The 27,148-nt window shown below is 46.8% G+C and overlaps 1 protein-coding gene and 1 long non-coding RNA gene across 7 annotated transcripts in view; one reads left to right on the top strand and one right to left on the bottom strand.

The window, feature by feature from the left end:
* Positions 1-27,148, bottom strand: part of DLGAP1 (DLG associated protein 1) — a 296,372-nt gene that overhangs the window by 51,325 nt on the left and 217,899 nt on the right. For all 6 annotated transcript variants that reach the window (XM_040264664.1, XM_040264665.1, XM_040264666.1 and 3 more), the window contains one exon: positions 712-1,076. In XM_040264664.1, coding sequence (XP_040120598.1) covers positions 712-1,076 — 365 coding nt within the window. The remainder of the gene's footprint in view (positions 1-711; positions 1,077-27,148) is intronic.
* On the top strand, positions 8,124-20,844 carry LOC120881093. Its single transcript, XR_005725213.1, has 2 exons — positions 8,124-8,945; positions 20,646-20,844. It is a non-coding gene; the product is annotated as an uncharacterized LOC120881093 (long non-coding RNA).

Raw genomic sequence — 27,148 nt, 5'->3', positions numbered from 1 at the left:
AAAAAGTTTACATTTCTTGATTTTGGGTTCCTATTTCAAAGGACAGAAAGTGAAGTTGTTGGGACTTCCCTTGTGGTACAGTGGTTAAGAATCCACCTGCCAGGACTTCCCTGGTGGTCCAGTAGTTAAGACTTTGCCTTCCAATGCAGGGAGTGCAGGTTCGAACCCTCATCAGGGAAGTAAGATCCCACATGCCTTGTGACAAAAATGCAAAACATAAAATGAAGCAATATTGTGACAAATTCAATAAAGATTAAAAAAAAAAAAAAAAAAGGATCTGCCTGCCAATGCAGGGGTCCAGGAAGATTCCACATGCTATGCAGCAACTAAGCCCGTACAACACAACTACCGAGCCCGTGCTTCCCAACAAGAGAAGCTTCCGCAACGAGAAGCCCTCACACGGCAAATGGAGAGTAGTCCCTGCTCACTGCAACTAGAGAAAGCCTGTGCACAGCAACAAAGACCAGAGCAGCCAAAAATAACTCACTCAGTCGTGTCCGACTCTGCAACCCCAAGGACTATATAGTCCATGGAGCTCTCCAGGTCAGAATACTGGAGTGGGCAGCTGTTGCCTTCTCCAGGGGATCTTCCCAACCCAGGGATTGAACCCAAGTCTCCTGCATTGCAGGCAGATTCTTTACCAGCTGAGCCACCAGGGAAGCTCCCCAATATGTAACTAATAATTTTTTTTTAAGAAAGGGAGGCTGTTACCTGGATCCCAATGGACAGGCATCGGTTTTTCTTGAAGTGGTCCTTCTTCCTGTCCTCTGCAGCGACGGTGGCCATGGCGGTGGCGGTGGTGGCGTTGTTGCCCATGTGTTGACTCGCAGGGCCGTGGATCTGGGCATTGGCGGCTTCGATGGCAGCTGTCAGAGCCTTCATACTGTCCAGGCTCTCCGTGGAGTTGCTCAGTCCAGACTGGCTGATAATATCCCCTCGCTGGCCCTGTCCGTCCATGTAGGCATCCTGGGCCGACTCTGTGCTACTCTGGGCTGTGATAGAAATGAAAGGTTTCGTGGTAGTTCTGGGTGGGACTGGAGGTGGTGTCTTCTTATATGTTGTAATGCAAGATGACACTGGAAGACAGCGAAAACAAAGACACTGATTTCTGCATGGGTTTTAACTGCTGATACTGTAACTGACACCCATTGGATATTAGGGCCCACAAAACACATCAAGACATTGAACGTGAAAGCAGGTCTGTTGATAGACTAAGGTCCCTGCTTAGGGGGCAGATGTGGGCCTCCTTAAAGGTGACACCCCCCACAGGACTGAAGGAGAAAGACTGAAAAACACCGATCTCTGAGATGGAAGTTTCTGAAACAGAGATTAATATGAACCGACATAAAACAGACAGGACTGGCCATCTGTATAAATCTTCCCAGGCAACAGGGAACCCTGAGAAATAATGAGTAACACAGATGAGGCCAGGGGCAGTCTGCCTTCTTGGGAAAATATTAACCACAGCTAACACTGAGCAAAGTAACTCATGGAGAAGATTCTGGCGGTTCATAAAGAACACTGAAGAAAAAAAACACTGGAAAAAAGAAAAGCAAAGAGGTTGTGAGCCTGTGTGTTCTAACCCTGAGAACAGGGCAAAGTGCTGGTGGAGGGGGGTTTGGAGGGGAAGGAGAAGGTTGGGGAGGGGGTGAGCTGAGCACACTGTCACGCTGCTGCTGCTGCTAAGTCGCATCAGTCGTCAAGTCTGTCTGACTCTGTGCGACTTCATAGACGGCAGCCCACCAGGCTCCCTGTCCCTGGGATCCTCCAGGCAAGAATGCTGGGGTGGGTTGCCATTGCCTTCCCCAGCACACTGTCATAACCTCCTGCAAATGGTGTTCACCTGCACTCAGATCCTCCTCCCTTTCTTCCTGCCTTTCTTTTCCTTTCTCTTACCTCCCTCCCTCCTCCTTTCCTTCCTTCCCTTTTCCGGGTATATGCTCACTATATAAACTTATGTTCTGAGTTGTGGTGTTGTTTCTGAGAGGGAGGACACTGCATGTGCATCTCCTATTATAAAATATGTAAAATATTGTAAAAATGTACCCGCTAGTGGGAGATTGGACTTCCCTGGTGGCTCGGATGGTAAAGTGTCTGCCTGCGATGCAGGAGACCCGGGTTCGATCCCTGGGTCAGGAAGATTCCCTGGAGAAGGAAATGGCAACCCACTCTAGTACTCTTGCCTGGAAAATTCCATGGACGGAGGAGCCAGGTAGGCTACAGTACATGGGGTCGCAAAGAGTCAGATCGACTGAGCTACGTAAATTTCACTTTCACTTAGTGGGAGACCAGCCCTCAGGCAGCCTGTAGGAGTCCACTCCCTGAAGCGCTGTCCTTCAGGGGATGTGATCAGACCAGGTGCCTGGGTCGGGGCAGCCACCAGCCCCTCCCTGCAAGCATCTGCGGATGACCCCTGGGTCTTGAGGAAGCTGGATACACTATTCTCAGCTTTGCATGTATGGAGCACGATGGAGGAAGAAAAAGAAATGAAGGAAGTTTCGAAGTGGGAACTAGCCCCTCGGTAAAGAACAAGTCCTTAACCAGCTTTCCACAGACCCCTTAAAAAGTGGTTCAGACTATTGTGTTTCCATCACTTTCTCCCCCACCTCATTCCCAGCCCCACCCCCAGCCTTTCCCTTTGGGACTGTTAACACTAACACCAAATGCCAGTTAGTTACCCATGGTTCTAGCTGCCACTTGGGTTATCTAGTTGAATGAAATACTTGCTTCAGTATTCAGGGTGCCTCTGGAGATCACTAAAAAAAAAAGTGTCCTGTGATGAACAGTGAACAGGAAGATTGATTTTCTCTGTCCTGCTGTTCTGCTGCCCTGCGATTTGGCATAATTTCCTAACCCATAAAAGACAGGGACAGAGATTCTTGACTGCTTCCTAGGGGTTGTCTGAGAGTTGAAGGAAGAGGAAAGCACAGATGTCACATTTCGGTATCACGTGTGCTCAGAAAGCGGAGGCAATGAGAATAATAGACATGTAGCTGCTGTTCAGTTACCTGGGGCTGGCAGAGGCTCCCCCAGGAAAACCTTCCATCCCAGCTCTGCATGAATCACACAGCTTTACATTTGAACACAGCTCAGCAGTCTGTACTCCATCCTCCACAGTTTTTAGCTAAGGTACCTGAGAGATGATAAGGGCAGCAGAGGCTCACGGTGGCCAGTGGAGGCAGAGCTGGAGCAGGACTAGGCTGGGCTCAGGTTCCCCACGAGCACAGGGAGGCCAAGGGATGCAGACAGGTGCACGGTTGATGGCTCCCCTCACTTGACTGAGTTTCCGGCACAGTAACCACAAGGGAGCTACCTTCCGATTCCCAGGAAGTTTGGAGGGGACAGCACTCACTGTCACTTACTCATCTGCAGACCAGAGTGGGTGGGTCAGGGAGTGACCATCATTAGGGTGTGTGTGTTAGTCACTCAGTCGTGTCTGACTCTTTGTGACTCCATGGACTATTAACTTGCCAGGTTCCTCTGTCCACGGGATTCTCCAGGCAAGAATACTGGGGTGGGTTGCCCTTTCCTTTTCCAGGGATCTTCCAGACCAGAGGATCAAATTGGTGTCTCCTGCACTGCATGTGGATTCTTTGCCGCCTGAGTCACCATCTGATCTAAGAAAATAGATCATCTTGGGACTTTTCCTACAGTGTGAACTCATTATTTTGTCAAAATGGGTTCTCCACACATTCTGCCCGCTGATACACCAACAAAATGAAATGGCACCTTCCAACATCAGATGTCTGATATTCTGGATAATTTTTTGATTGCTTGTCAGCTATTTCCTTTCAGCGTGAATAATCAAAACAGGATAACACACCCAAATACAGTATCATATCATTTGCTGTGATTTACAGTAAAAATCCTGCCACAATGTGATACCTGTGATTTGGGGGGTGGGGCTGCTAAGTCGCTTCAGCCGTGTCTGACTCTGTGCAACCCCATAGATGGCAGCCCATGAGGCTCCCCCGTCCCTGGGATTCTCCAGGCAAGAACATTGGAGTGGGTTGCCATGTCCTTCTCCAATGCATGAAAGTGAAAAGTGAAAGTGAAGTCGCTCAGTCGTGTCCCACTCTTAGCAACCCCATGGACTGCGGCCCACCAGGCTCCTCCGTCCATGGGCTTTTTCAGGCAAGAGTGCTGGAGTGGGGTGCCATCGCCTTCTCGGGGTGGGGGTGGGGAGTGTCACATTATTTTTAGAGTTATGATGGGGTTGGCTACACCTCCTCAGAGGGCCAAGTGCAACTTGGCGCCATCTAGTGACCATTATCATCTCTTCCATGTCAATAGGAATCATGTCAATGATTCTGGAGGCTGACCACCTGACCTGCCTCCTGAGAAATCTGTATGCAGGTCAAGAAGAGACAGTTAGAACTGGACATGGAACAACAAACTGGTTCCAAATTGGGAAAAAGAAGTACATCAAGGCTGTATATTGTCACCCTGCTTATTTAACTTATATGCAGAGTACATCATGAGAAATGCCAAGCTGGATGAAATACAAGCTGGAATCAGGATTGCTGGGAGAAATAGCAATAACCTCAGATGTGCAGATGACACCACCTTTATGGCAGAAAACGAAGAAGAACTAAAGAGCCTCTTGATGAAAGTGAAAGAGTGAAAAAATTGGCTTAAAACTCAACGTTCAGAAAACTAAGATAATGGCATCTGGTTCCATCACTTCATGGCAAATAGATGGGGAGGCAGTGGAAACAGTGGCTGACTTAATTTTGGGGGGCTTCAAAATCACTGCAGATGATGACTTCAGCCATGAAATTAAAAGATGCTTGCTCCTTGGAAGAAAAGCTGACCAACCTAGACAGTGTATTAAAAAGCAGAGACATTACTTTACCAACAAAGGTCTATCTAGTCAAAGCTATGGTTTTTCCAGTAGTCATGTATGGATGTGAGAGTTGGACTGTGAAGAAAGCTGAGCGCTGAAGAATTGATGCTTTTGAACTGTGGTGTTGGACAAGACTCTTGAGAGTCCCTTGGACTGCAAGGAGATCAAACTAGGCAATCCTAAAGGAAATCAGTCCTGAATATTCACTGGAAAGAGTGATGCTAAAGCTGAAACTCCAATACTCTGGCCATCTGATGTGAAGAACTGACTCATTGGAAAAGACCCTGATGCTGGGAAAGATTGAAGGCAGGAGGAGAAGGGGACAACAGAGGATGAGATGGTTGGATGACATCATCAACTCGATGGCCATGAGTTTGAGTAAGCTCTGGGAGTTGATCATACACACGGAAGCCTGGTGTGCTACAGTCCATGGGGTTGCAAAGAGTCGGACACGACTGAGCGACTGAACTGAAGGAATTAGAGGCTTGGATCAACAGGGACTTTCAGGGCAGCGGCAGTGATGTTAGGCATCTACTAGGGACAGAAAGAAACCCTGGGACATTGCTTCCCCAACAGGTTGGTCAAGCCCCAGTGCCCAAAGGAGGTAAGGATTTGTGACTGGCTCCCTCTGAAACAGGGAACCATCTGCCATGGGGTCTCGCACCCCAGAGGCTTCGGTGTTGTCATCATTGTTCAGTTGCTCAATTGTGTTCGACTCTTTACGGCCCCATGCACTGCAGCACACCAGGCTTCCTTGTCCTTCACCATCTCCCAGAGTTTGCTCAAACTCATGTCCATTGAATCAGTGATGCCATCCAGTTATCTCATCCTCTGTCACCCCCTTCTGCCCTCAATCTTTCCCAGCATCAGGGTCTTTTCCAAGAAGTTGGCTCTTCACATCAGGTGGCCATAGTATTGGAGCTTCAGCTTTAGCATCAGTCCTTCCAATGAATATTCAGGGTTGATTTCCTTTAGGATTGACTGGTTTGATTTCCTTGCAGTCCAAGGGACTCTCAAGAGTCTTCTCCAGCACCACAGTTCAAAAGCCTAAATTCTTTGGCACTTGGCCTTCTTTATGGCCCAACTATCACATCTGTATATGCTACTGGAAAAACCATAGCTTTGACAATATGGACCTTTGTTAGCAAAATGATGTCTCTGCTTTTTAATATGCTAAATTTGTCATAGCTGTTCTTCCAGGGGTTTTACTGTGATTTTTACTGGTGTGTAGAGCCTGGCATGATTCAGTCAGGGTTACTGGAGTCAAAGAAGTACCACCTGTCAGTCATCAAATAGGAAGTTAAAAGAAATTCAGATTGCTTAGATCGTACTTTGAGGACAAAACTCAGACAACTACATCCCCCAATTTTCCCAGCATCACTCTTTCTTCATTTTGCAAACTGAACACTTCCTTCTGTCTTGTTGGGTTTTTTTTTCCCCTTCTTCTAAATTCTGCTTCCATGATTCAGCACCACGAATGATTTATAATCCACTGAGGGGGCATCCCTGGTGGTCCAGTGGTTAAGAATCTGCTTGCCAATGCAGGGGACACGGGTTTCATCCCTGTTCTGGAAGATTCCACATGCCATGGGATAGCTAAGCCCATGCGCCAAAACTACTGAGCCTACATGCCCTAGAGCCTATGCTCTCCAACACGAGAAGCCACTGCAATGAGAAGCCTGAGCACCCCAACAAAGAGTAGCCCACACTCCCCGAAATTACAGAAAGTCCATATGTGGCAACCAACGAAGATCCAATGCAGTCCAAAACAACGAAATGAAGCCTTCTGTCTAAAAAAGAAAAAGAATCCACTGAGGTCTGAGCTCTAGGATGTGTGTAGTAGAGTGAGGCCCAAGGATGGGGAATTTAATAAATCTCGTCAAGACAGAAACAGAAAGTGACGGGCTTACATGCAGTAAGGGAAACACTTCATTTAAGAGGAACATTCTCAAAAAGATTGATTAAAAAAATGCACATGGTCCTTCTATTCCAGTGGAACTTGAAATTATGCTATTGATTTAATCATTATGGCTGCTTTCTTTTGTCTGGCTTCCCTGGTGGCTCAGATGGTAAAGAATCCGCCTGCCAATGCAGGAGACCCGGATTTGATTCCTGGGTTGGGAAGATCCCCTGGAGAAAGAAATGTCAACCTACTCCAGTATTCTTGCCTGGAGAATCCCATGGACAGAGGAGCCTGGCGGGCTGCTGTCCATGGAGTCCCAAAGAGTTGGACAGGACTGAACAACTAACACTTTATTCACTTTCACATTTTCCCCCAGTAGTCCAGTGGTTAAGACTTTGTGCTCCCAATACAGGGGGCCTGGAGTTCCATTCTTCGTCAGGGAACTAGATCCTACATGTTGAAACTTTAGCATTCACATGCCACAACCAAAGATCCCACGAGACAACGAAGGGCAAAGATGCCCCCTGCAGCAACAAAGACCCAGAGCAGCCAAATAAATATTAAAAAAATATATAAAGGGATCGAAATGGTATTTCTTCATTGCCATTAAAAAAGAATTCAATAGACATGGTCTCATGACCCAGGAATATGGATCTCACTGAACCCATTTGTTTGATAGTAAGACTGAGGCTCAGGGCAGGTAACTAACTTCGCTGAATCATGCCACTCCCAGATGCTCACAGGGCCTCAAATCCCAGCTCTTCTCGTTCAGCCAAACCACCTGTGTTCATCCGCCTAGTAAACCTTCCCTGAAACATCGTGTCCAGTAGAGGACAATGCTCTCCAAGAGGACCTCCAAGAAACTGCTTCTAACTCAGTTGTCTGGGTCTAAGGTATGGAGGATGACTACATTTCGAGTGGTCAGCAAGGGGTGCCCAGCTGCGACCTTAAAACGCTGCAAAAGGAGAGGAACTGCACAAAAACAAAATACCCATGGAAAAATCGCTCCCTTGTTTCAAAATATTTACAGCTTAACGTTTCCAGGCCACCCAGAGTGTGGTGGTCAGCGGTCTGCGACCTGCCGGCCTCACGGTGAGGAGGCGGTGATCAGAGGGCTGTGGAGGACGGGGACGGGGCGCAGGGCTCCTGGGGGGGCGGGGGGGCCAGAGCTTCTGCTGGCCTCTTTCCTGGTTAGTTTTGGCTCAAGGGCTGTGGCCAGGAGACCGATTTCCACCAGAGCCACCCTCCACGTAAACCACAGAAAGGAGTTAAACTTTTCCTCCTTGTTAAGTAGAGAGAAGCAGGCTTGTGTGCGGTGGAGGGGGGCGGAGAGGGATGTGGACAGAGGGAGGGGCGGTGTCATAACTCTTGTAGTCATAGGACTGGCCAGTTGGTAGTTACCAGTGTTCCAGACACTTCCTAATGCCAGACAAATGCCCCAAGCCCCGGCTTGTCTGGCTTCGAGATCTATTCAACCGATAGCAGCCGGGCTCCACCGGGGAAAGCCGACTTCCAGCGAGCCTCCGCGGCTAATCAAACGCAACATTGCTTTCAGAAGGAAGAATGAAAAGGTTTGTTTCAGAGCCACAGCTTTTTAAGAGGCACCCAAGTTGTTTTAACAAGTTGCTACAAACCTTGGGCTTCCTGAGGTGAGGCTGTCGTGCACAGTACATGTACTGTCCCAAACTCCAAGGAGGCAGGGATACGAAAATTAGTCATTAAAAAAAAAAAAAAAGCCCCAGGCACTTCATGCCTGGAAATGATGTAAGACGCTGCCACTCCTCTGTTACAACTACAACCAAACTGCTCGGCGATCGCAGCAGCTGCTTTCCAAATGTCAGCGCCCAGCCGGGGCAAAAGGCTGCAGAGCCACCGAGCCCGAGGACTGTGCGCGCTACCTCGGTCGCCCACATTTTCTCCAGGCACTCGCGGGACCCTGGCAACAGGTAACGTGGCAACCTTGGCCTTCTAAACTGGCAAGCGGCAAGATTACAGAGAACAAAAGGATTTTTTTGAAAGCCAGCTGCATCTCCCTCGCCACCCCCACCCTTCCCTCCGCCCCTTGCCCTTCCCCCGCCTCCCAACTCAAAGTCTGAGAAAACAGAAGTATCTCCGGGCAGCTCCGCTCGCGCGCGCCCCCTGGTGACCAAAGCTCGGATCATTGATGTACCTTGAACTCCGGAGCTGGGCTCCCAGGTAAGCCACGCTGGGACAGGGGACTAGCTTCCCTGGTGGCTCAGTGGTAAAAGAATCCGCCTGCCAATGCAGGAGACGCGGGTTCGATCCCTGGATAGGGAAGATGCCCTCGCGAAAGATGTGGCAAACCCATTCCAGTATTCTTGCCTGGAAAATCCCATGGACAGAAGAGCCTGGCCAGAGCTGCAGTCATGGGGTCCCCAAAACAGTAGCCCAGCGACTACTGGGCTAAACAACAACAGGGGCTGCGTTGGTCTTTTCAAAAAACGCAGAGTGGAAGTCACCACTCAGAATGTTTTGCTTTTTAACTTATCACCTCAGCAAAATTTTTTCCCCTTACTGAAAGGTAAGATCTGTGGGTTGAGGTTGCTGATTTCCCCCCCCCCAACCAGCACCTAGGGCAGCAGTGTTTGCTTCCTTGGCAAGGTGCAAAGCAAGAACTGCTGTGGCCTTTTGGTTAGGTGGATGGTTGTGAGGATGAATAACTGGGAAACTGAGGATTCCTGCTGGGTGGGACTTGCATTTTCCATTTGTGTCTGAATTTGTCGTTAGTTTGCAGGAGACTTTCAGGGTAGAAGCATTTCTAATTCCCATCGCTGGTTTCCGGTTGGTTGATTTGCAAGGATGACTGAAGATTTCCAAGCTGCAGGCCCAGCTTCCAGAGAACTTGCTTTGCAGCACACTGTCGTCCCCCCACCCCCAATCCTTTTATCTGTGTGTGGGGCAAACACCCACGAAAATGCCAAGGGCAGTATTTTCAACCAGCCTTCTTCCTCTCAGGCTCCTCCCGCCCTCCAAGGTCTCTGATTTGGAGGAGAACTGCAGTTGTGAGCTGCTGGGAGCTCCCGCCCCTCACCTCTCTCTTGTCTTGCTCTGGAAATGTTAACCGGAAACTAAGAAAGAGGTTCAGATCAAAGTAACTGTTCCCTTCAGAAAATTCCATTAATTAAGTAAATTAAAGGAAGTTAAATGAGGTTTGGAGGAAAGTCATTTTAGAAGGCCCAGGTCCAGGGACTGAGGTCGAAAGCCTCTAATGTGGACCTTTAATGAAGCTTGGCAACCTGTTAAACACTAGGGAAATTGAGGGTTGCCCTTTGTAAAGCCAGTTGTTGCCTAAAATCAATCATTTCAAAGGAACATATTGAAAGTAGATGGACATTTGGCTAGCGGTTGCCTCGATCATTTAATATTAAAGGTTAAAAACAGAGGGCTCTGAGTAAGAATCATTTGACCGGTAACTCAGGTGAGTCACCGCCTTCATAGAACTGGGCACAAAGGTTCCAGGCAGGATGTTGAGAACGCCCAGTTTACTAATTTGCCAGGTGGGGCTGTTGCTTCTAGCAGGGAATGCCTTCAGGATTTCACGGCTCATTTTCTCAGCCTCTCCAACAGGTGCTACTGAGTCATCCACGCACACAAGTGACTGCCCTGGCAGTGTCATCTGTTAGGATTAAACTTCCATTTGTTCCATGACTTTATGAAGCGATTTCTAACCACTGAATCAGATATACCACTTCCTCTAGGGCCTAGGGATTTTGTTTTTTCCTATTTTAATGTCTGTAACATTTTGTGTAGTTTTCAAAATTTGTCCCTGCCAGGTCAGCAAGTCTTCCTGGGTTGAATGGACTGCTGACAGGAGGGGAAGGTTTGGGGCTCAAGGTCAGGGTTACAGAATGAAGTAAAGTTTCCTGTTTGGGCAGCTGGTCCCCCATTTCCTCAGGCTCCAGCAGACTGAGTCTTGGAAGACAAGAAGCCTGGGAAGCCTGGGGTGAGGATGGTGTCCAGAGTGGAGGACAGTTTTCTATTAAGCTTCTCACCACCCAGCTTTCCTTTCTTGTTAGAAGTCACTTCTCAGCAACACTTGCCTATATTCTCTGTTAGCTGAATTTTTTCCCCTCCCAGACTAAGACAGTAATTAGTTAAGGATGTAAGGATCACAAGGTCAGGCATTGTTGTCCGTGGTTCATGACGACCTCAGTACTTAGATCATGCGTGGCACATAGTGGAATTGTGGTAAATACTTGTTACCTGAAGGAAGGGACAGGGATGAGAAGGGACTTCCTGGAGAAGAAGAAAAAGGGACTAATAATCAGGAAAGCAAGGTCATGAGGATAGAAAGAAAAATGAATACTCAGCAAAGCCAGTCTGTGACCTTGGATGTTGTGACACAACCTCCTGTCACCGATACCCGTTTCTCTTTGGCCTTGGTTGAGTGCTGGCCAAGTCCAGCTGTGACTGGCTGACTTTGGACATCGAGTTAAGACTGTGCGTGCCCCACCTCTATCAGCTGGAAGCAGTGAGTCCTGTGGATTATCTTCTGAACTTCCTCCACCCTCTCTGCTGGGCTCTACCCAGGGGCACAAGTAGATGGCTGTGGGAGGTACCACATGTTCACTGCCCTTGCCCCAGGCAGCTGCCTTTCCTCCTCAGCTCCTTCCATTCCTTTTAGTTGTTCAGTCCCTAAGTCCTGTCTGAATCTGCGACTCCATGGACTGTACTTCACTATCTCCCGGAATCTGCTCAAACCCATGTCCATTGAGTCCATGATACCATCCAACCATCTCATCCTCTGTCGTCCCCTTCTCCTCCTGCCCTCAGTCTTTTCCAGTGAGTCAGCTCTTTGCATCAGGTGGCCAAAGTATTGGAGCTTCAGCATCAGTGAATACTCAGGGCTGGTCTCCTTTAGGATGGACTGGTTGGATCTCCTTGCAGCCCAAGGGACTCTGGCGAGTCTTCTCCAGCGCCACAGCTCATTCTTTGGCTCCTCATTATTCCTGCTCTCATTTCATGAGAACTAGTGTCACATGTACCATGGGGCCTGGAAAGCAAGAGACACCACCACACAAACAGCCCAGCAGGACTCTCTGCCATGGGGTTGTGTCTGGGCCATACAGCAGACCTCAGGGACGCCAACCCCCGCTGGAGAGAGCGACTGATGGGCACCAAGTGGGGGTAGGGTCTCGGGCACACACTGCCAGCTGGTCTCCCTCGAGATAGTGAGCTGGCCATGCAGAGTGAGTGACCTGCGTCCAAACCAAGTGAGGTCAGGCTGAGTGAAACTTGTGGTTGAATTGATGAGGAACCTCTGCTCACTGGCCAACTCTCTGGACTCCGGAGAGAAGGCAGAACTTGTGATGCTGCTGCCCTGTGGACACAGCGTCTGGTGGAAGGGCTCGGCTTGGAGCAGATTTTGCTCCAGACAAACCTGGGGAGACAGGCAGGATGTGCAAGGAAGCAAAGGAGCAAGAAACTGCCTCCAGCTCGCCTTCTTGCGGGCTGGAGCACGATGAGGAGGAATGATTACTTGTGTCTGCAAAGCAGGGCATGTGAGGGCCTGGTCTGTGCAGTGAGGCAGCTAATTATTCATCTGGCTCCTTTCCTCCTTCCTCCCTGGAACCCCCTTCCTCAAAGGAAAACCGGGGAAGACTGTGGATTAAATTGTGGAATACCATCTACCAGCTCATTGGGCCCAGACAGAACGCCAGCGGCCCCTTACTGACTCCCAGATGACAGGATCAGCCTTCAAACGACACCTCATTATCCAGCCGTGTCACTGACAGATGAGAACACAGGTCCAGAGAATTTGGCCGGGCCCCAACCTCCCCCCCAACCCCTGTCTCTCTCTGTACGCACCACATAGCAAACACCGTCAGCCTTTGCAGTGGGGGCGTAAAGGGCCACTTAGAGACTGCATTTCCATTTCCACTCTTTAGTGGGGTTTGGTCATTGCCACCATTGAATAATATCCAACGAACCCTCCCACACTGTTGGTGGGAGTGCAGATTGGTACAGCCACTATGAAGAACAGTGTGGAAGTTCCTTAAAAAACTAAAAACAGAACTGCCATTTGATCCTGCAATCTCCCTCCTGGCCATATATCCGAGGAAAGCCATTAAAAAATAAAAAAGATACACACACCCCATTATTCCTTGCAGCACTTTTTAAAACAGCCAAGATGCGGAAGCAACCTAAATGCCACTGAAAAAAGGAATAGATAGGGTGTGTATACACACACACACACACACACACACACACACACACACACAATGGAATATTACTCAGTCGTGAAAAAGAACAAAATAATGCCATTTGCAGCAACATGGATGGACCTAGATATTATCATCCTAAGTGAAGTAAGTCAGTGAAAGAGAATATCACATGATATATAGCTTATATATGGAATCAAATTTCTTTTTCTTTTTTTGGCCATGCCATGCAGCTTGTGGGATCTTAGTTCCCTGACCAGGGATGGAACCTGGGCCCATCTGCATTGAAAGTGCAGAGTCTTAACCACTGAATGGCCAGAGTGTTCCCTGTGGTGTCTAGTTTTAAAAAAATGACACAAATGAACTTGTTTACAAAACAGAAACAGACTTACAGATATCGAAAACAAACCTAGGGTTGCTAAAGGGGAAACACGGTAGGATGCACACTTCCGGATGCACACTTCCCCGCCTTGGGTCTGATTGGAACCTGGGTTCTTCCCGTCTAAGCCTCCTTTCTCCTCTGTTAAGTGAAGTCGCTCAGTCGTGTCCGACTCTTTGCGACCCCATGGACTGTAGCCTACCAGGCTCCTCTGATTCTCCAGGTAAGAGTACTGGAGTGGGTTGCCATTTCCTTCTCCAGGAGATCTTCCCAAACCAGGGATCGAACCCAGGTCTCCCGCATTGCAGGCAGATGCTTTACCATCTGAGCCACCAGGGAAGACTCCTTTTCTGTTAAAGAGCTTCCTATACTTGGGTCCTTAAGTGTCTCCGATGAACCTTCATGAGCACAGTGACCAAAAGCCCTTTTCTGAATCTCTTGGTCAAACATGCTTGGAACTTGTAACTTCTTGGATTGTAGAAACTGATAAGCGTGACACACTCCGGGAGCATGCGGACGCTAAAGCGTCTGTCTGCTGCTGCTAAGTCACTTCAGTCATGTCTGATTCTGTGCGACCCCATAGACAGCAGCCCACCAGGCTCCCCCGTCCCTGGGATTCTCCAGGCAAGAACACTGGAGTGGGTTGCCATTTCCTTCTCCAATGCAGGAAAGTGAAAAATCAAAGTGAAGTCGCTCAGTCGTGTCTGATTCTTAGCGACCCCATGGACTGCAGCCCACCAGGCTCCTCTATCCATGGGATTTTCCAGGCAAGAGTACTGGAGTGGGGTGCCATTGCCTTCTCCGGTCTGTCGGCTGGAAGAGGTGAAATAGTCACACTGCAAGTAGCTGCCAGGTCAGGTTTTGGTCTCTGGTTTTCAGAACCTCTGGAGGCTTCTAGTGGCTCAGTAGTAAAGAATGCACCTGTCAGTGCAAGAGACACAGGAGACTCAGATTTGATCCCTGGGTCGGAAAGATCCCCTGGAGAAGGAAATGGAGAATTCCATTAACAGAGAAGCCTGGCGGGCTATAGCCCATGGGGTTGCAGAGTCACTGAAGGATGATGGCCACCACTTCAGGTGCCTCGGGCATCAGAGCCTCCTTCTCCCAGGCTTGTCTGGCCCTGGATAGAACTCTGTCCCAGTCTGGCCCAGGAGGAGGGTGGTGGATGGGTAGTGACTGGGCGGTGGTGGGCTTGCCCTGGTGGGCGGGCAAGGTTTCTATATCTTAAAGGAAAAGAGGAATCAAAGATCAAATTCAATAATACTTCTAACAACCTCTCTCTTTCCTTCGCCGTGTGGAGTTCTGGATATTTGTTGGTTTGTCACTGTGTGTGTTTTCACATGCTGTCCTTAGAAACATCCTTTTTTTTTAAAAATGGTAATAGATGTTAAGTCGCTTCAGTCGTGTCCCACTCTTTATGATCCCATGGATTGTACCTGTGGGGCTTCTCTGTCCGTGAGATTCTCCAGGCGAGAATACTGGAGTGGGTTGCCATTCCCTTCTCCAGGGGATCTTCCCGACCCAGGAATCAAACCCTCATCTCTTGCATTGGCAGAGGGTTCTTTACCACTAGTGCCACCTGGGAAGGGGGACTAATAGCAGCTTTTAACTGGCATCTTTCTACAGTGTGGAATGTTATCTTCATATTTTCACTTTCATGCATTGGAGGAAATGGCAACCCACTCCAGTGTTCTGGCCTGGAGAATCCCAGGGACAGGGGAGCCTGGTGGGCTGCTGTCTATGGGGTCCCACAGAGTTGGACATGACTGAAGCGACTTAGCAGCAGCAGCAGTAGTCTGATGTGTCCTTGGAGATAAACACTTCATATCTGCAAGATTGTGTGTGTTCTGTATGTGTTTTGAGTCATCCCTTCCATCATTCTCTTCCCCATTCTCACCCCCTATTCTCAGCTGTGATCTGACTTCAGGGGAAAAGAGATAAAAGTAACATTCTTCTCGGCCTACCCTAATGTGTCCTGACAGGAGAGTGGTTCTGAGCTAAGTCCAGGCTGGGTGCAGCGCTCACTTGATGCAACTCAGGAGTCGACACAACTGAACGACTAAGCATAGCACAGCACAGCTCAGGACATTTGTCTAAAAGTTTATCTGCAAGAGCATTCTTCATTCACTAAAGCTCTACCCAGGACACAGCTGGAAAATCGTTTTCAAAACAGAAGTTTTTATCCCACATTTCCAATCCAAGAGATAACCCAGAGAATCCATGTAAAACAAGCTTGATTTAAGAATAAACCAATGTGTGTCAGTGAACTGAAAACAGAAATACATAAAGCACTAATTAAAAAAAAAAATCTAAAACAAGGATACAGGCACATGTATAGCAGTCCCTTCACTCTTCACATGAAATTATCACAGCAGTGTTAATCGGCCATCCTTCAACACGAATAAAAAGGTTTTTTTTTTTTTTTAATCTTAAAAAAGTAAATAAAAGAAGCCCTGAACTGTCTCCTGGTGTAACCTTGGCTAGTAAAGGTGATTCATTTTGATTCTTTTGGATTTCTACTATCATAGGGGAAGGGTTTTATTAATCAACTTTTTGAAAAAAGCAACTATGCCCACTGCAAAACTACCAAATGAGAATTCTAAACTATTCTGTGGGTTGTTCGTTTGGGGCCTTGGTTAGAATGTCAAGCTCCTGTTATGGGATTGGCTGGCAGTTGCAATTTACACCATTCATCCGTATGTGGCTGAAGTGCAGGAATGCGGAAACTGGAGGAAACCACCAGCGCTGGTCTTTGGATCAAAATTAACTACCAATAATGAGTTAGGAAATTGATCCCAGTGAAGGGAAAGCATCTTAATGGCCACCGCTCAAAGGTTCAGCCCCTTTCAGTTGCTGATAACCTTGTCACGTCTCCAGATAAAAGGCAGCCTTGTCACCCCCAGGCACCTGGCTGCGAGGTAATAAAACGGTTACCTTATCTTTTAAGGGTGGGGTTAGTCCAACCTCAGCCCGAAGTAATTACAGTAAACTGAAATTGCCTGTCATTTACAAAAAAGGGGGAGGGAAAGGCCTAAATCGGAGGAGATGTTTGTCTCACCCTCCCTGGATTTTAAAAAAGAAAGGGAACAAAACAGCCAAAAGTCTTCCAGGGAGTTAAGAAAAACAGCCCGGTGTGGCTGCCGGCTCCTGGGGGGTCAGGATGGCTGCAGGCTCAGGTCCCCGTGACGACCTGAAAAAGAGGCCCAAGCTGATGAAAATCCGAGCAATCTTCTTAGGAGCCGTCCTTTCTAAATGTAAATGCATGAGAGACAGAGCCCTGCCAGGGACAGGAGGAAGTCTCAGCCACACCGAGTGACTCATCTAGTGCTGTTAGCTCCGGCAGTCGGATAAAAAGTTCCAGGGAAAGCAGCAACAAATCTACTTTAAATACTAGCACAGAAAGGAAATTCCTCTCTTTCAGGCCGAATGCCGTCTACACAAAAGAGCTCCTGTCGACATCTCATTTACAGTCCCCCCCAGGACACCGACAGGACCATTTCAATAAACCCAGCTCAGAAACACCTATTGTTCAAAATCTTCAACTAGCCACAGGCTACCACCCCTCCCTATTGTTTTGTAAAAGAAAAGATTTAGAAGGAGCCAGATTGGGACTCTGGAAAGCTCTGAAAAGGGGAAGGAAAAAAAGCCCTTTTGACCTGATGCTGTCGGAGAGCGTGCGTGAAGAATAAAGTTAATGGATTTTCATTTTTTACAAGAAGTGCATAAGCAATGCCTGCTCCCTTCCTGAATTAGCGATCAGGGGTTCTAAAAGTGGTGCCAACTTTGTAAAGCAGTTAGCTCCTGCCAACGGTCTGCTACATGAAAAGTCAGAGGCTATACTTACCCTGTTCTCAGTCTTAGAAAAGCTGGTGGCAGCCACAGCAAAGAACCAGGTGAGACTTTGATCTGGGTTATTTCCTGGGGATGTGAGCTTGCCTGTTCTTTCTAAGTAGGATTTTGAGGCTCGCTTCAGAGACCCCCCAGGAATGATTTATTCCTTTTCAGTGCCACCATTTTGCTCCCTCTTTTAGTAAAACGAGCATTTTCTGGAGATACATAATTTAATCTTTAGATGGTTTTTCTTCAGATAGAACGCAAATGATTTTCTTTAGGTAGACCTCAAATGAAGGGCTACACTTGTACTGACCAGACAAAATGGGCTTTTTTTTTTTTTCAAACACCTAGTATCTTTACCCTCCAGGTAGATTCTTCAAGTTAACATACCCCATCTTAGCCAGACACATTTTCATACCGAGTTCAAGCCACAACTTCTTAATTCCTTTGGGTCCTAACCCTCTTCTCTCTTAAATCCTTCTGGAATCTTCCCACCTCCTACAATCCTCCTTTCTGCTTTCCTGGATCCTGTTATCTCCTCTCTGGAGGATGACAGCCAAAATTCCTACCTCGAGGTGCCTCAGACTACCAGGTGTGACTTATTAATGGGTCATGAGTCAATTGAGGTGGGTCCTGCAGTTTCACCATTAAAAAAAGAAAAGAAAAAAACGGAGTGGATTAGAAAACTTAAGAGTGTATCAAACAAAAGCGGTTTTGTGATGCTTGTTTTGATGTGTGTGCCCAGGTCTGGGTACCTCCTGGGTTAGCACATAAAATGTGTCTTGTTTGTCCAAAGAGCTTGAGAAATATTTTTTCTAAACAGTCTCACTGAGTCTGTCTGGTCCTCGCCTCCAAACTACGGTACACGCTTCGAGCAGCTGCGGGAGATTCTGAATGTATCCAGCTGACAGTTCTGCCCTCGGGATAAAAGACCAGTGTCCAGGGCTTTGGAGATTCCGAATTACTTAGTTTCTCATCTTTAAGGTCTCAGAACTCCACATCCTCTTGACAGCTTTTACCTTTAGATGTTCGAGCCATCGAGCTCCCTGGCCTCTGCAGATGGAATTTCCCTGCAGGAACTTGCTGCTCTCTTTCCCCTTCATGTACCAGCTGGGGTGTCACCTCTTCCAGGAAGGCTTCCGGAAGTCCTCCTAAATGCCTTCTCTTAGTTCTCATAAGAACACTTCACTTTTTATCTGACAGAGCACTTACTACGTCATGATTATCTTCAGTTCTTTACTGGACTTTAGGTTCCAAGGGGGTATCCCGTAAATTTTTGGAGGGGGTAGATATTGTGCATAGAATGTGTCACATCTTAGTTCACATTTTTTTTCCTACAAACTCATTTGGATAGTTATTATAAAGTATAATATCTATTTCTCAAGGCCTTAGTTTTCATTCTTTGACACTGAAGTCTCTTGTTCATTTGCTCTTGAAACACAACCCAATTAATTTCTGAATTCACTGGACTCCTTTAAAAAATCAAAATGTTAATGAAACACGGGGGAAGCTATTGGACTTTTGGCTGGTCACTCACCCTCTCTGAGTCCCAGCTTGTAAGGAGGAGCAGAGCTCCGTGATCTCTAAGATCTCTTCCAAGCTGCCACTCTGAACCTCTGCCTTGAACTTTCTGAGGACCAGAGAGGTTAAGTAACTTTCCCAAAGTCATATGGCTCTCTGGTGGAAGGATACTGTTTGTCTTTCAGTAGATTTTTAACAGCATGCAGCAAGCAAACCATTTACCCAGAAACCAGTAGCGCCACTAACAAGTGTGCCTGAAAGAGAATCATAAAAAAAAGAAAAAGAGGGCTTAAAAAAAACAAAAGCCAACAGCATTCATAACAGATTCCTGCCCAGGCAGGTTCCAGCATTTCTAAAGGCAGCTTTGCTCTTGTTTGCTGTTAGATACAGAGATGTTCAGATTTCCTTTTAAGAATTGAAAGTGCAGGGTCTTCCCTGGTGACCCAGTAGCTAAGATTCTCTGCTCCCAATGCAAGGGGCCTGGGTTTGACCCTTGGTCAGAGAACTAGATCCCACATGCCACAATTGAGACCCAGTGTAGCCAAATATATATTAAAAAAGTAGAAGTGCAAAATTAAACTCTTGCTCATCCTGACCCCTTGCAGGGGCTGCTTCGAAGAGGACAGACAGACAGAGGCTTTCTGAACGTGGCAATGTGAGCATTCTAGTGGCTTTTCTAGAGCTGAAGCTCCGGTGCCCTGACCTGATGTAACTCTGAGGACCAAAGCTGTAAACCAAAGCTGTAACTCACCGGGTTGAGACTTGGCCTCAATTCCTGTGCCTGATTCCCCATTCCTCCCAACCAGAACTACCCCGCAGACCTGGCTCTCAAGGATATACTTGTGTTATTTCCTCAGTTACAGAGCTAGGGGGTTAGACCTGCTCTGCAAAACAGAAAGTCAGCAAACTAGAAATACACCCCTTTAGGGAAAAAAAGAAAAAACAGTGATAATCCTTCCCCTCCGCCCATGTTATGTGCCATGTTTCACTCTGTAACTCAACCTGTATATTTATTTGTTGCTTTCCCCCTTTAAAGGGACTGGCAGTAGCTTGCCTTCATTTGACAGGAAATTTGAAGTCACTTTCGACTGCAACTCTAGATAAACACATTCAGCACCAAGTTGTGATAACCAAGTAGTGGTCTGTGGATGACTTTTACTTTATTCTTTGGGCTTCTCTGAATTTTCCAGTTAAAAAACAACAGTGAACAGGCATTACTACTATAATCGCAAAAAAGTACAAATGTCAGAATGAAAATTAGGTACACTAGTATTTCTTCACTGCTGAGGCCTGATTAAATAGTTTTACTATATATGGTTTTGTCTATTTTGTCTTTTTTTAAACCATTTGTTTTTGAAGGAAATTTTATACAATTGCCACATAAAAAAATAATGAAAACCTCTTAACATTGTTATTTTACTGATATTTTAAAAGTAAGGAACAGGTAGCTGTGAGACAGCCGAACAGTGGCATATAATTCCTCTTCCACCTGGCTGCAGCGTATATCAGGCTTTCCAGCTGGCGATTGTTGTAAAGAACCCGTCTGCCAGTGCAGGAGACAAGGAGACCTGGCTTTGATCCCGGGGTGGGTAAGATCCCCCGGAGGAGGGCATGGAAGATTTCCACTGACAGAGGAGCCTGGCAGGCTACAGCCTATGGCTTGCAAAGAGTCGGACTTGACTGAAGCATGTACTCACGCAGTGTATATTTTTAGCCTCTCCCGACATTTTCACAACTAACAACTTTTTGGCCACCCCAGCATTCAGAATTCCATCTTTTTTCATGCCTTTATACCTGGCAGGTGTTGTTTGCTTTCTTTTAACCACCCTCCTTGCTAACTGGGCGTGCGTGACTTTTCAGGGAGGTAGACCCCTCCCTAGATGTGAAGGCTCTGTCTTCACTGTTCTGCAAGATGAAGGATGAGAAGAGAATTCTTTTGCAAGTGCTTTGTTGAAAGTTAACTTTTTTTTTTTTTTACAGTGACACAAGTTAGAGACATCCCTTTTCTTCCCATTGTCATCAGTGAGAGACACCTTGAACTGTGGCTGCCATCTGGGGACCACAAGGAGGTTCTGCTCCAGAAGACAGCAGATGGCAAGAAGCTGGTTTTGTATATTCATTGGCTGCCCTGCCTCTAGACTTGCTGTGATTGGAGAAATTGAATGCCTTTAACATCTGAGTCACTCTAGTTTTACTCTTAAACCTTTTATTGATTTACTAATTGATCTGTTTGGCCTGGCACTTAGGCAGTGACTTTACAGATGCTAAGCATCCTTTCTGGCTTGGGAAACTGTTCATGCTTCAGGATTCACTTGCTTTGTGTTCCGTGAGCACCTCCTACCTATCTTTCCTGTAGAACTCATCACGCTCTGCTTGTTCCGGTCCTGTGCTGATGCTTTGGGATGAGAGCAGAGAGAAATTAGTGATAAAGTAGGTCTTTGTTTCCTGCTCTACTTGCACATTGGCTTAAATGATTTTGTTTAGCAAATGTGATGACGCAAGAGATCACCAAACCAGGTCATCTCTATTTCAGAGATGTGCTCAGCTGTGGTGGCCCAGCTTCCTCTAGTGGTACCTTAAAGATGACCAGAGCTGGTCCAGTCCTGACTTGCCAGTTACTGGATGAAGGGCTTCAGATGACTCAGCTCTCACCCTGTTTCCTTATCCATTGAGTTAGGGTGATGGCATCGATGACCTCGCAGTATCATGAGACAGATGATGTAGTTTTTTTTTTTTCTCTCCATTTATTTGGGGGCACCAAGTCTTAGATGTATAATCTAGTTCCCTGACCAGGGGTTGAACCCTGCACTCCTGCATTAAAGAACATGGAGTCTAACCCACTGGACCACCAGGGAAGTCCCAGTGATATAGTTGATATCATGAAAGAGGATTTGGTGTGGCACTAACGTCTCAGACACAGGAAAAGTGATAGGCGCTCAGTCATGTCTGAGTCTTCTTCAACCCAGTGGACTGGAGCCCGCCATGATCCTCCATCCATGGAATTTTCCAGGCAAGAATACTGGAGTGGGTAGCCATTTCTTCCTCCAGGGGATCGTCCCAACCCAGGAATCAAACCTGGGTCTCCTCCACTGCAGGCAGATGTTTTACCTCCTAAGCCACCAGGGAAGCCCCACAAACACAGGAAGGAGGCTCTTTCTTCTTTCCTTCTATGTTATTTGATACAACAAAATTCCAGTATTACAAAAACCATCTTGAAACTTCCCTGAGGAGGTTTTACTGGAGCAGGGAGATCCTATCCTTTTCAGACATTGGGGTTTCTCCAGCGTAAAGAGTCCTACGTGGACGTCCCATATGAGAGATAGCACACTTCCAGACAGCTGTCCCTAGTGCTCACTGTTAAACTTTCTTCTCGTCCCTCTGGTCTCAGCTCATAAATCCTCTCTTTAGAGAAGCCTTTCTTTACCACTCAGCTTTGAGCAGCCCCATGCTCTGCCCTCCCAGACCTGGAGCCATCCACTGAGAGGAGGAGATGCAAAGAGAAAATGTCCTGTGAAAGTCTGGCATCATTGCTAAGCTCGAGCCCTCCCCTCTGGTGGGGGCTTGTGGCTTGCCTGGTCCATTTTTATCAGCTTTTGCCCCACTGCACCCCATTCCCAAGTGGGCTTCCCAGGTGGTGCAGTGGCAGAGAACCCACCTGCCAATGACCAGTGAAGGAGACGCGAAAGACTCACGTTTGATCCTTGGGTCGGGAAGATCCCCTGGAGAAGGAAAAGGCAATCCACTCCAGTATTCCTGCCTGGAGAATTCCCTGGACAGAGGAGACTTGTGCGCTACAGTCCATGGGGTCGCAAAGAGTCAGACACAGTTGAGCACACACACACACACACACACACACGCCCCATTTCCACCCTCTGAAGCTTCCACCTCCTGAAATCACACGGATGACTGGCCCCGGCCTCTGTCGTTTCTTACCTTGGAAAATGCAGACATTGCAATGAATTTCTGAGGTCTTGCAGGATGGATCCCCATCAGTGATTAAAACTTTTTTCCTACTTTCTGTATTACCACTTAGTTCGTAAAAGACGAAAACAGACAAACCAAAGACATTTTCAAGTATGTTTTCCTTTGCGCTCATGGTCAACATGATTGACTTCCAGCTAGAGACAATTGGAGGGCAGGATGTGCATGGGACCAGCTCACTTTATTTAAGTTCAAGTGCTTGAGAATTTAAAAGCACAGACCCTCTCCAAGCTCTACTTAAGGCCAGTCAACTAAATTTCCCTAGTTTGCCATAGTAATTAGGTAGGATACTAGTCCTAAAATGATGCACTTAAATTACTAAAAACCTATCAGACCGAAATAACTTTATCTGCTTTCAATGCCTGAGAAGCAATCGTGTGTGACGTCTCAGAATATGTTTTGGAGGCAGGCCTAAGGAAGGCTATTTAATCTGTTCAATCATCAGTTGTTGTTGTCTTAACTATGTGAAATAAAGATAGTAACCTTTGCAGGGTTGTTGGGAGGATGAAATGAAGTAATATCTGAGAAATGCTAAGAATCTTACCTGACACATAGTAAGTGCTCAATTAATAGTATACGGCTTCCTAGTGGCCCAGTGGTAAGACTCTGCCTGCAGTGCAGGAGATGTGAGTTCTATCGCTGGGTTGGAAAGATCACTTGGAGTGAGAAATGGCAACCCTCTCCAGTATACTTGCCTAGGAAATCCCATGGATAGAGGAGCCTGGCAGGCTATAGTCCATTGGATTTCAAAGAGTTGGACACGACTTATCGACTAAACAACAACATCAACTGTTTCAAAACGGAAATCTGTCTTGTCTTAGCAGCTAGTAAGCCGGCAGTACCCTTGCTCCTGTGCAGAAGGCCTGTGAAACTCTGAAGCTATACTTGTACACTGATGTGGTCCAAGGATGCCATCTCATCTCCTTGGCAACCAGATGTCTCAGTTGTCTAATCTGGTGCCAGGTAGGTGGTAGGTGATGAAACAAACTGAATCTCAGGCTAAAACTCTGTCATTCAATACATCCACCAGCTGTTGCTCCTATTACAGACACACACACAAATTCTGATTTCATGTGACCTTTATATTCACAGTTTTAGTCAGAAAAGTACAAACACTGACCACATCAGACACGTTTTTATTTTTAGTTACTCCCCAGATGTTTACCTGAGCTAAAAATAAGCAAAACAACCAAAGCTTTTCTACTAAACATGTCTCAAAGGCTCTCATTTTAGTCCATTTTCCTATTGCTAACCTAAGAGGGATTAGGAAGTATGTTGTCAAAAAAATATTTTTGAGCTTAAGAGAATGGTTGCTCGTGCTCAGTGGCTCAGGCACATCCAACTCTTTCCCACCCCATTGACTGCAGCCCGCCAGGCTCCTCCATCCACGGGATTCTCCAGGCAAGAACACTGCAGCGGGTTGCCATGTTCTTCTCCGGGGGATCTTTCCCTTCCAGGAATTGAATCTGTGTCTCCTGCATTGTGTGCAGGTGGATTCTTTACCACTGAGCCAGCAGAGAAGTGGATGGTTGAAATGGTTGGAAGAGAATGGTTGGCAGCACTTTGTAAGTGATACTGGATATAAAATGAACAAAAGCATTCTGCAGAAAGGAGTAACGGAAGCAATGTTGGCTGAAAGGGCCCAGTGCCTGGTACACTTAGGAAATATGAATTAACGAAGTATGAATTTAAGTCTGAATGGAGCCAAAGTCCTTGGAATTCCAGGTCCATCAATGAGTAGGTCTGTGATCTAGGGCAATGTACATCACTACTTTATGTTCTTTTTATAACAATCTGTAGAATGGGACAATAACTATAAAGAGACTGAGTGAAAGCTGAGGAGGCAGAGCTTGTAAAAGCCCTTGGTAATGGCAAAGGTTCTGGGCTGAGGTTATGGTAGGAGGAGCACAGGTCATCGTACTAGCAGTTGTTACTTTTTTGGCAGCCAGCTGAGTAATGTTTCCAAACCATAATTCTTCCTGGAGCGGCATAAATTCAACTGGCCTTTGACTGACACAGTTGGGATTCTGCAGATACCAGAAGCTGGATTCTGCAGATACCAGAAGGTGTTCTATAAAATTTGCACAAAATTGCAAGTCTCAGCAAAGTAAGATGGGGAAAATGCTGTAAAAATTAATAGGGCCAAAGGGAATGGTCTCTAATCACTTAGTTACAAACGTCTCCTCTCCACTGCCCCCCAAACACTCATAATATTTGATGTAAAAATAACACGGCAACAAATAGGTACAATGAAAAGGAACGATTCTTCCAACACAGCTCAGGGTGAAGCTAAGTCGATTTTTAAGAGTGACTGGAGTCAAACATATCTTGGAGAGGAGATAGAATATAACTTTTTAAAATGAGGCACACATACAGTTGTTAATTTCAGTGGTTTGGGGTCCATGAAGAAGAGAGTTGGGACTGGTCGGCCTAATGTTACCTCTGTAAGGGCCTGTTTGGGGTCTCTATTTTCTTGGCTGGAAGTTTTCCTCTAGAGAGAGTTCAGGAGCTTTGAATAACTAGGCTCTCGAAGGACCTGGTCCGACTGTGGAGCAAGGAAGAAAGCAGAGTCACAGGCAGATCATCCGCTGGAGGACTGGCCTTGGAAATATCCAGGAGAGGAAAGAAAACATCCAAGGGAGATTTTGGCCAGTGGAGGAGTTTGGGGGAGAGATAACAAGTCTGGGCACTTGGAAAGGGAGGCAACGTGCAAGGGGAGGGCAAGAAAATATTTTTCATTGCTTTGTCAGAGGCAGCTCTGAGCTTAACCGTGAAGGAGGTCAAATTTCATGTGTTTTTCTCTCCCGAGGCCACTGGAGACCCACCACTGCCATGCTGTTCCTCCACTCACTCAATTCCAAATTTACCAGGTTGCCCCAGTTCCTTAAGTATTTGCTCCTTGGAAGATAAAAATCTAGTGAGTCCAATAAAATAATGCACTGGAGGATGGCAAGGATTGCATTTTAAAAAGAATTCTTGCAAACAGATCCTTCCTCCAGAGTAATAAATATGTGTTTAAATAGAGGGCGTCTGTAAAGTCTGCCTAAATTCCAAGTAAGGTCTGAATTGGGAATTTCTGACAGCTAATAGACCTACACCAGTAGTAAACACTTTTCAGTGACTCTCAAATCATAATCAAGCCTGGAAGGAGAAGAACTGTTATAGGCATAGAATTGTGCTAAGTACATTTTACATATGCTCATCATTCCTTTTTTATGGGCTTTCCAGGTGACGCAGTGGGAAAGAATCCACCTGCTAATGCAGGAGACGCAAGAGACTCGGGTTCAATCTTTGGGTCGGGAAGATCCCCTGAAGCAGGAAGTGGCAACCCACTCCAGTATTCTTGCCTGGGAAATCCCATGGACAGAGGAGCCTGGCGGGTTACAGTCCATGGGGTCACAAAGAGTCGAACGCAACTGAACACACATACACACACGCACACCCCATTACTTTTTACAGGTTTGGAGACCCTGGTGAACTTCACAGAGGCTGGTAACCTGCCTGCAGCCAATATCATACTCCAAAGGTGGCTAAAACAATATTGTCCATCTAACACGGTCTTCTAGAACAGGGTCAGGAAACTTTTCTATGAAGAGCTGTACAGTAAATATTTTTGGCTTTGCATACCACATAGTATCTGTCCCAAACACTCAACTTTGACTCGGTGGCAAAGCCACAGACAAGATATAAACACATGGACATGGCTGCCTTGGAGAGGTGAGCCTGGTTTGGTCCAACAGTCATAATTTGCCAACCCTACTCTAGAACTCTGCCACTTCCCATCATGCGGTGGAGTCTAATACCCCTCCCCTTGAACTTGGGGAAGTGTGTGATTTGCTTGTGACCAAGAGAGTATGAAGGAAGTGAGAGTGCATGCCTCCGAGGCTGCATCAGAGAAGGTGATGCTGCTTCTCCCTTTGTCCCTGGGACATCTGCCTGCTTGGAGCCCTGAGACACCACAGAAGCATCCCATTGTCCTGAGGCCGCCATGCTGAAAGGAAGCCCAAGTCAACCGTGTGGAAAGACCACATGAAGAAGCCTTGAGACTCTAAGAAGGGAGGGAGATCCTCAGCCAGCCTCCAGTGTTCCAGCCCTCCACCCACCCAACTGCAAGCTGGGGAGAGACCCTGGGCCAGAGCGACCCAACTGAAGCTCTTTACAAATTCCTGCCCACTAGAAACAGAGAAATATTGATAGTAAAACTCAGAAGACACTAAACAAAAAAACTCAGAACCTTGTCCCCAAACTAGTGAGTGGAAGATATGAGATTCAAACTTAGGTTTGCTTGACCCCAACCACGAGTCTGTTCTATTACATGATTGCCAACAGCAGCCTTTTAAAAATATGGTGCTAAAATATACATAACATAAAACGTACCGTGTTCCATTTTTAAGCATACAGTTCAGTAACTTCATTCACACTGTTGTGCAACCAATCTCCAGGCCCTTTTCATCTTGCAAAACTGAAACTCTTTACATTAAATGAGAACTTCCCCTTCCCTC

Source organism: Oryx dammah, unplaced genomic scaffold, assembly GCF_014754425.2.
Source record: "Oryx dammah isolate SB20612 unplaced genomic scaffold, SCBI_Odam_1.1 HiC_scaffold_22, whole genome shotgun sequence".
Classification (NCBI taxonomy): Eukaryota; Metazoa; Chordata; class Mammalia; order Artiodactyla; family Bovidae; genus Oryx; species Oryx dammah.
This window is presented reverse-complemented; position numbering and strand designations above follow the sequence as displayed.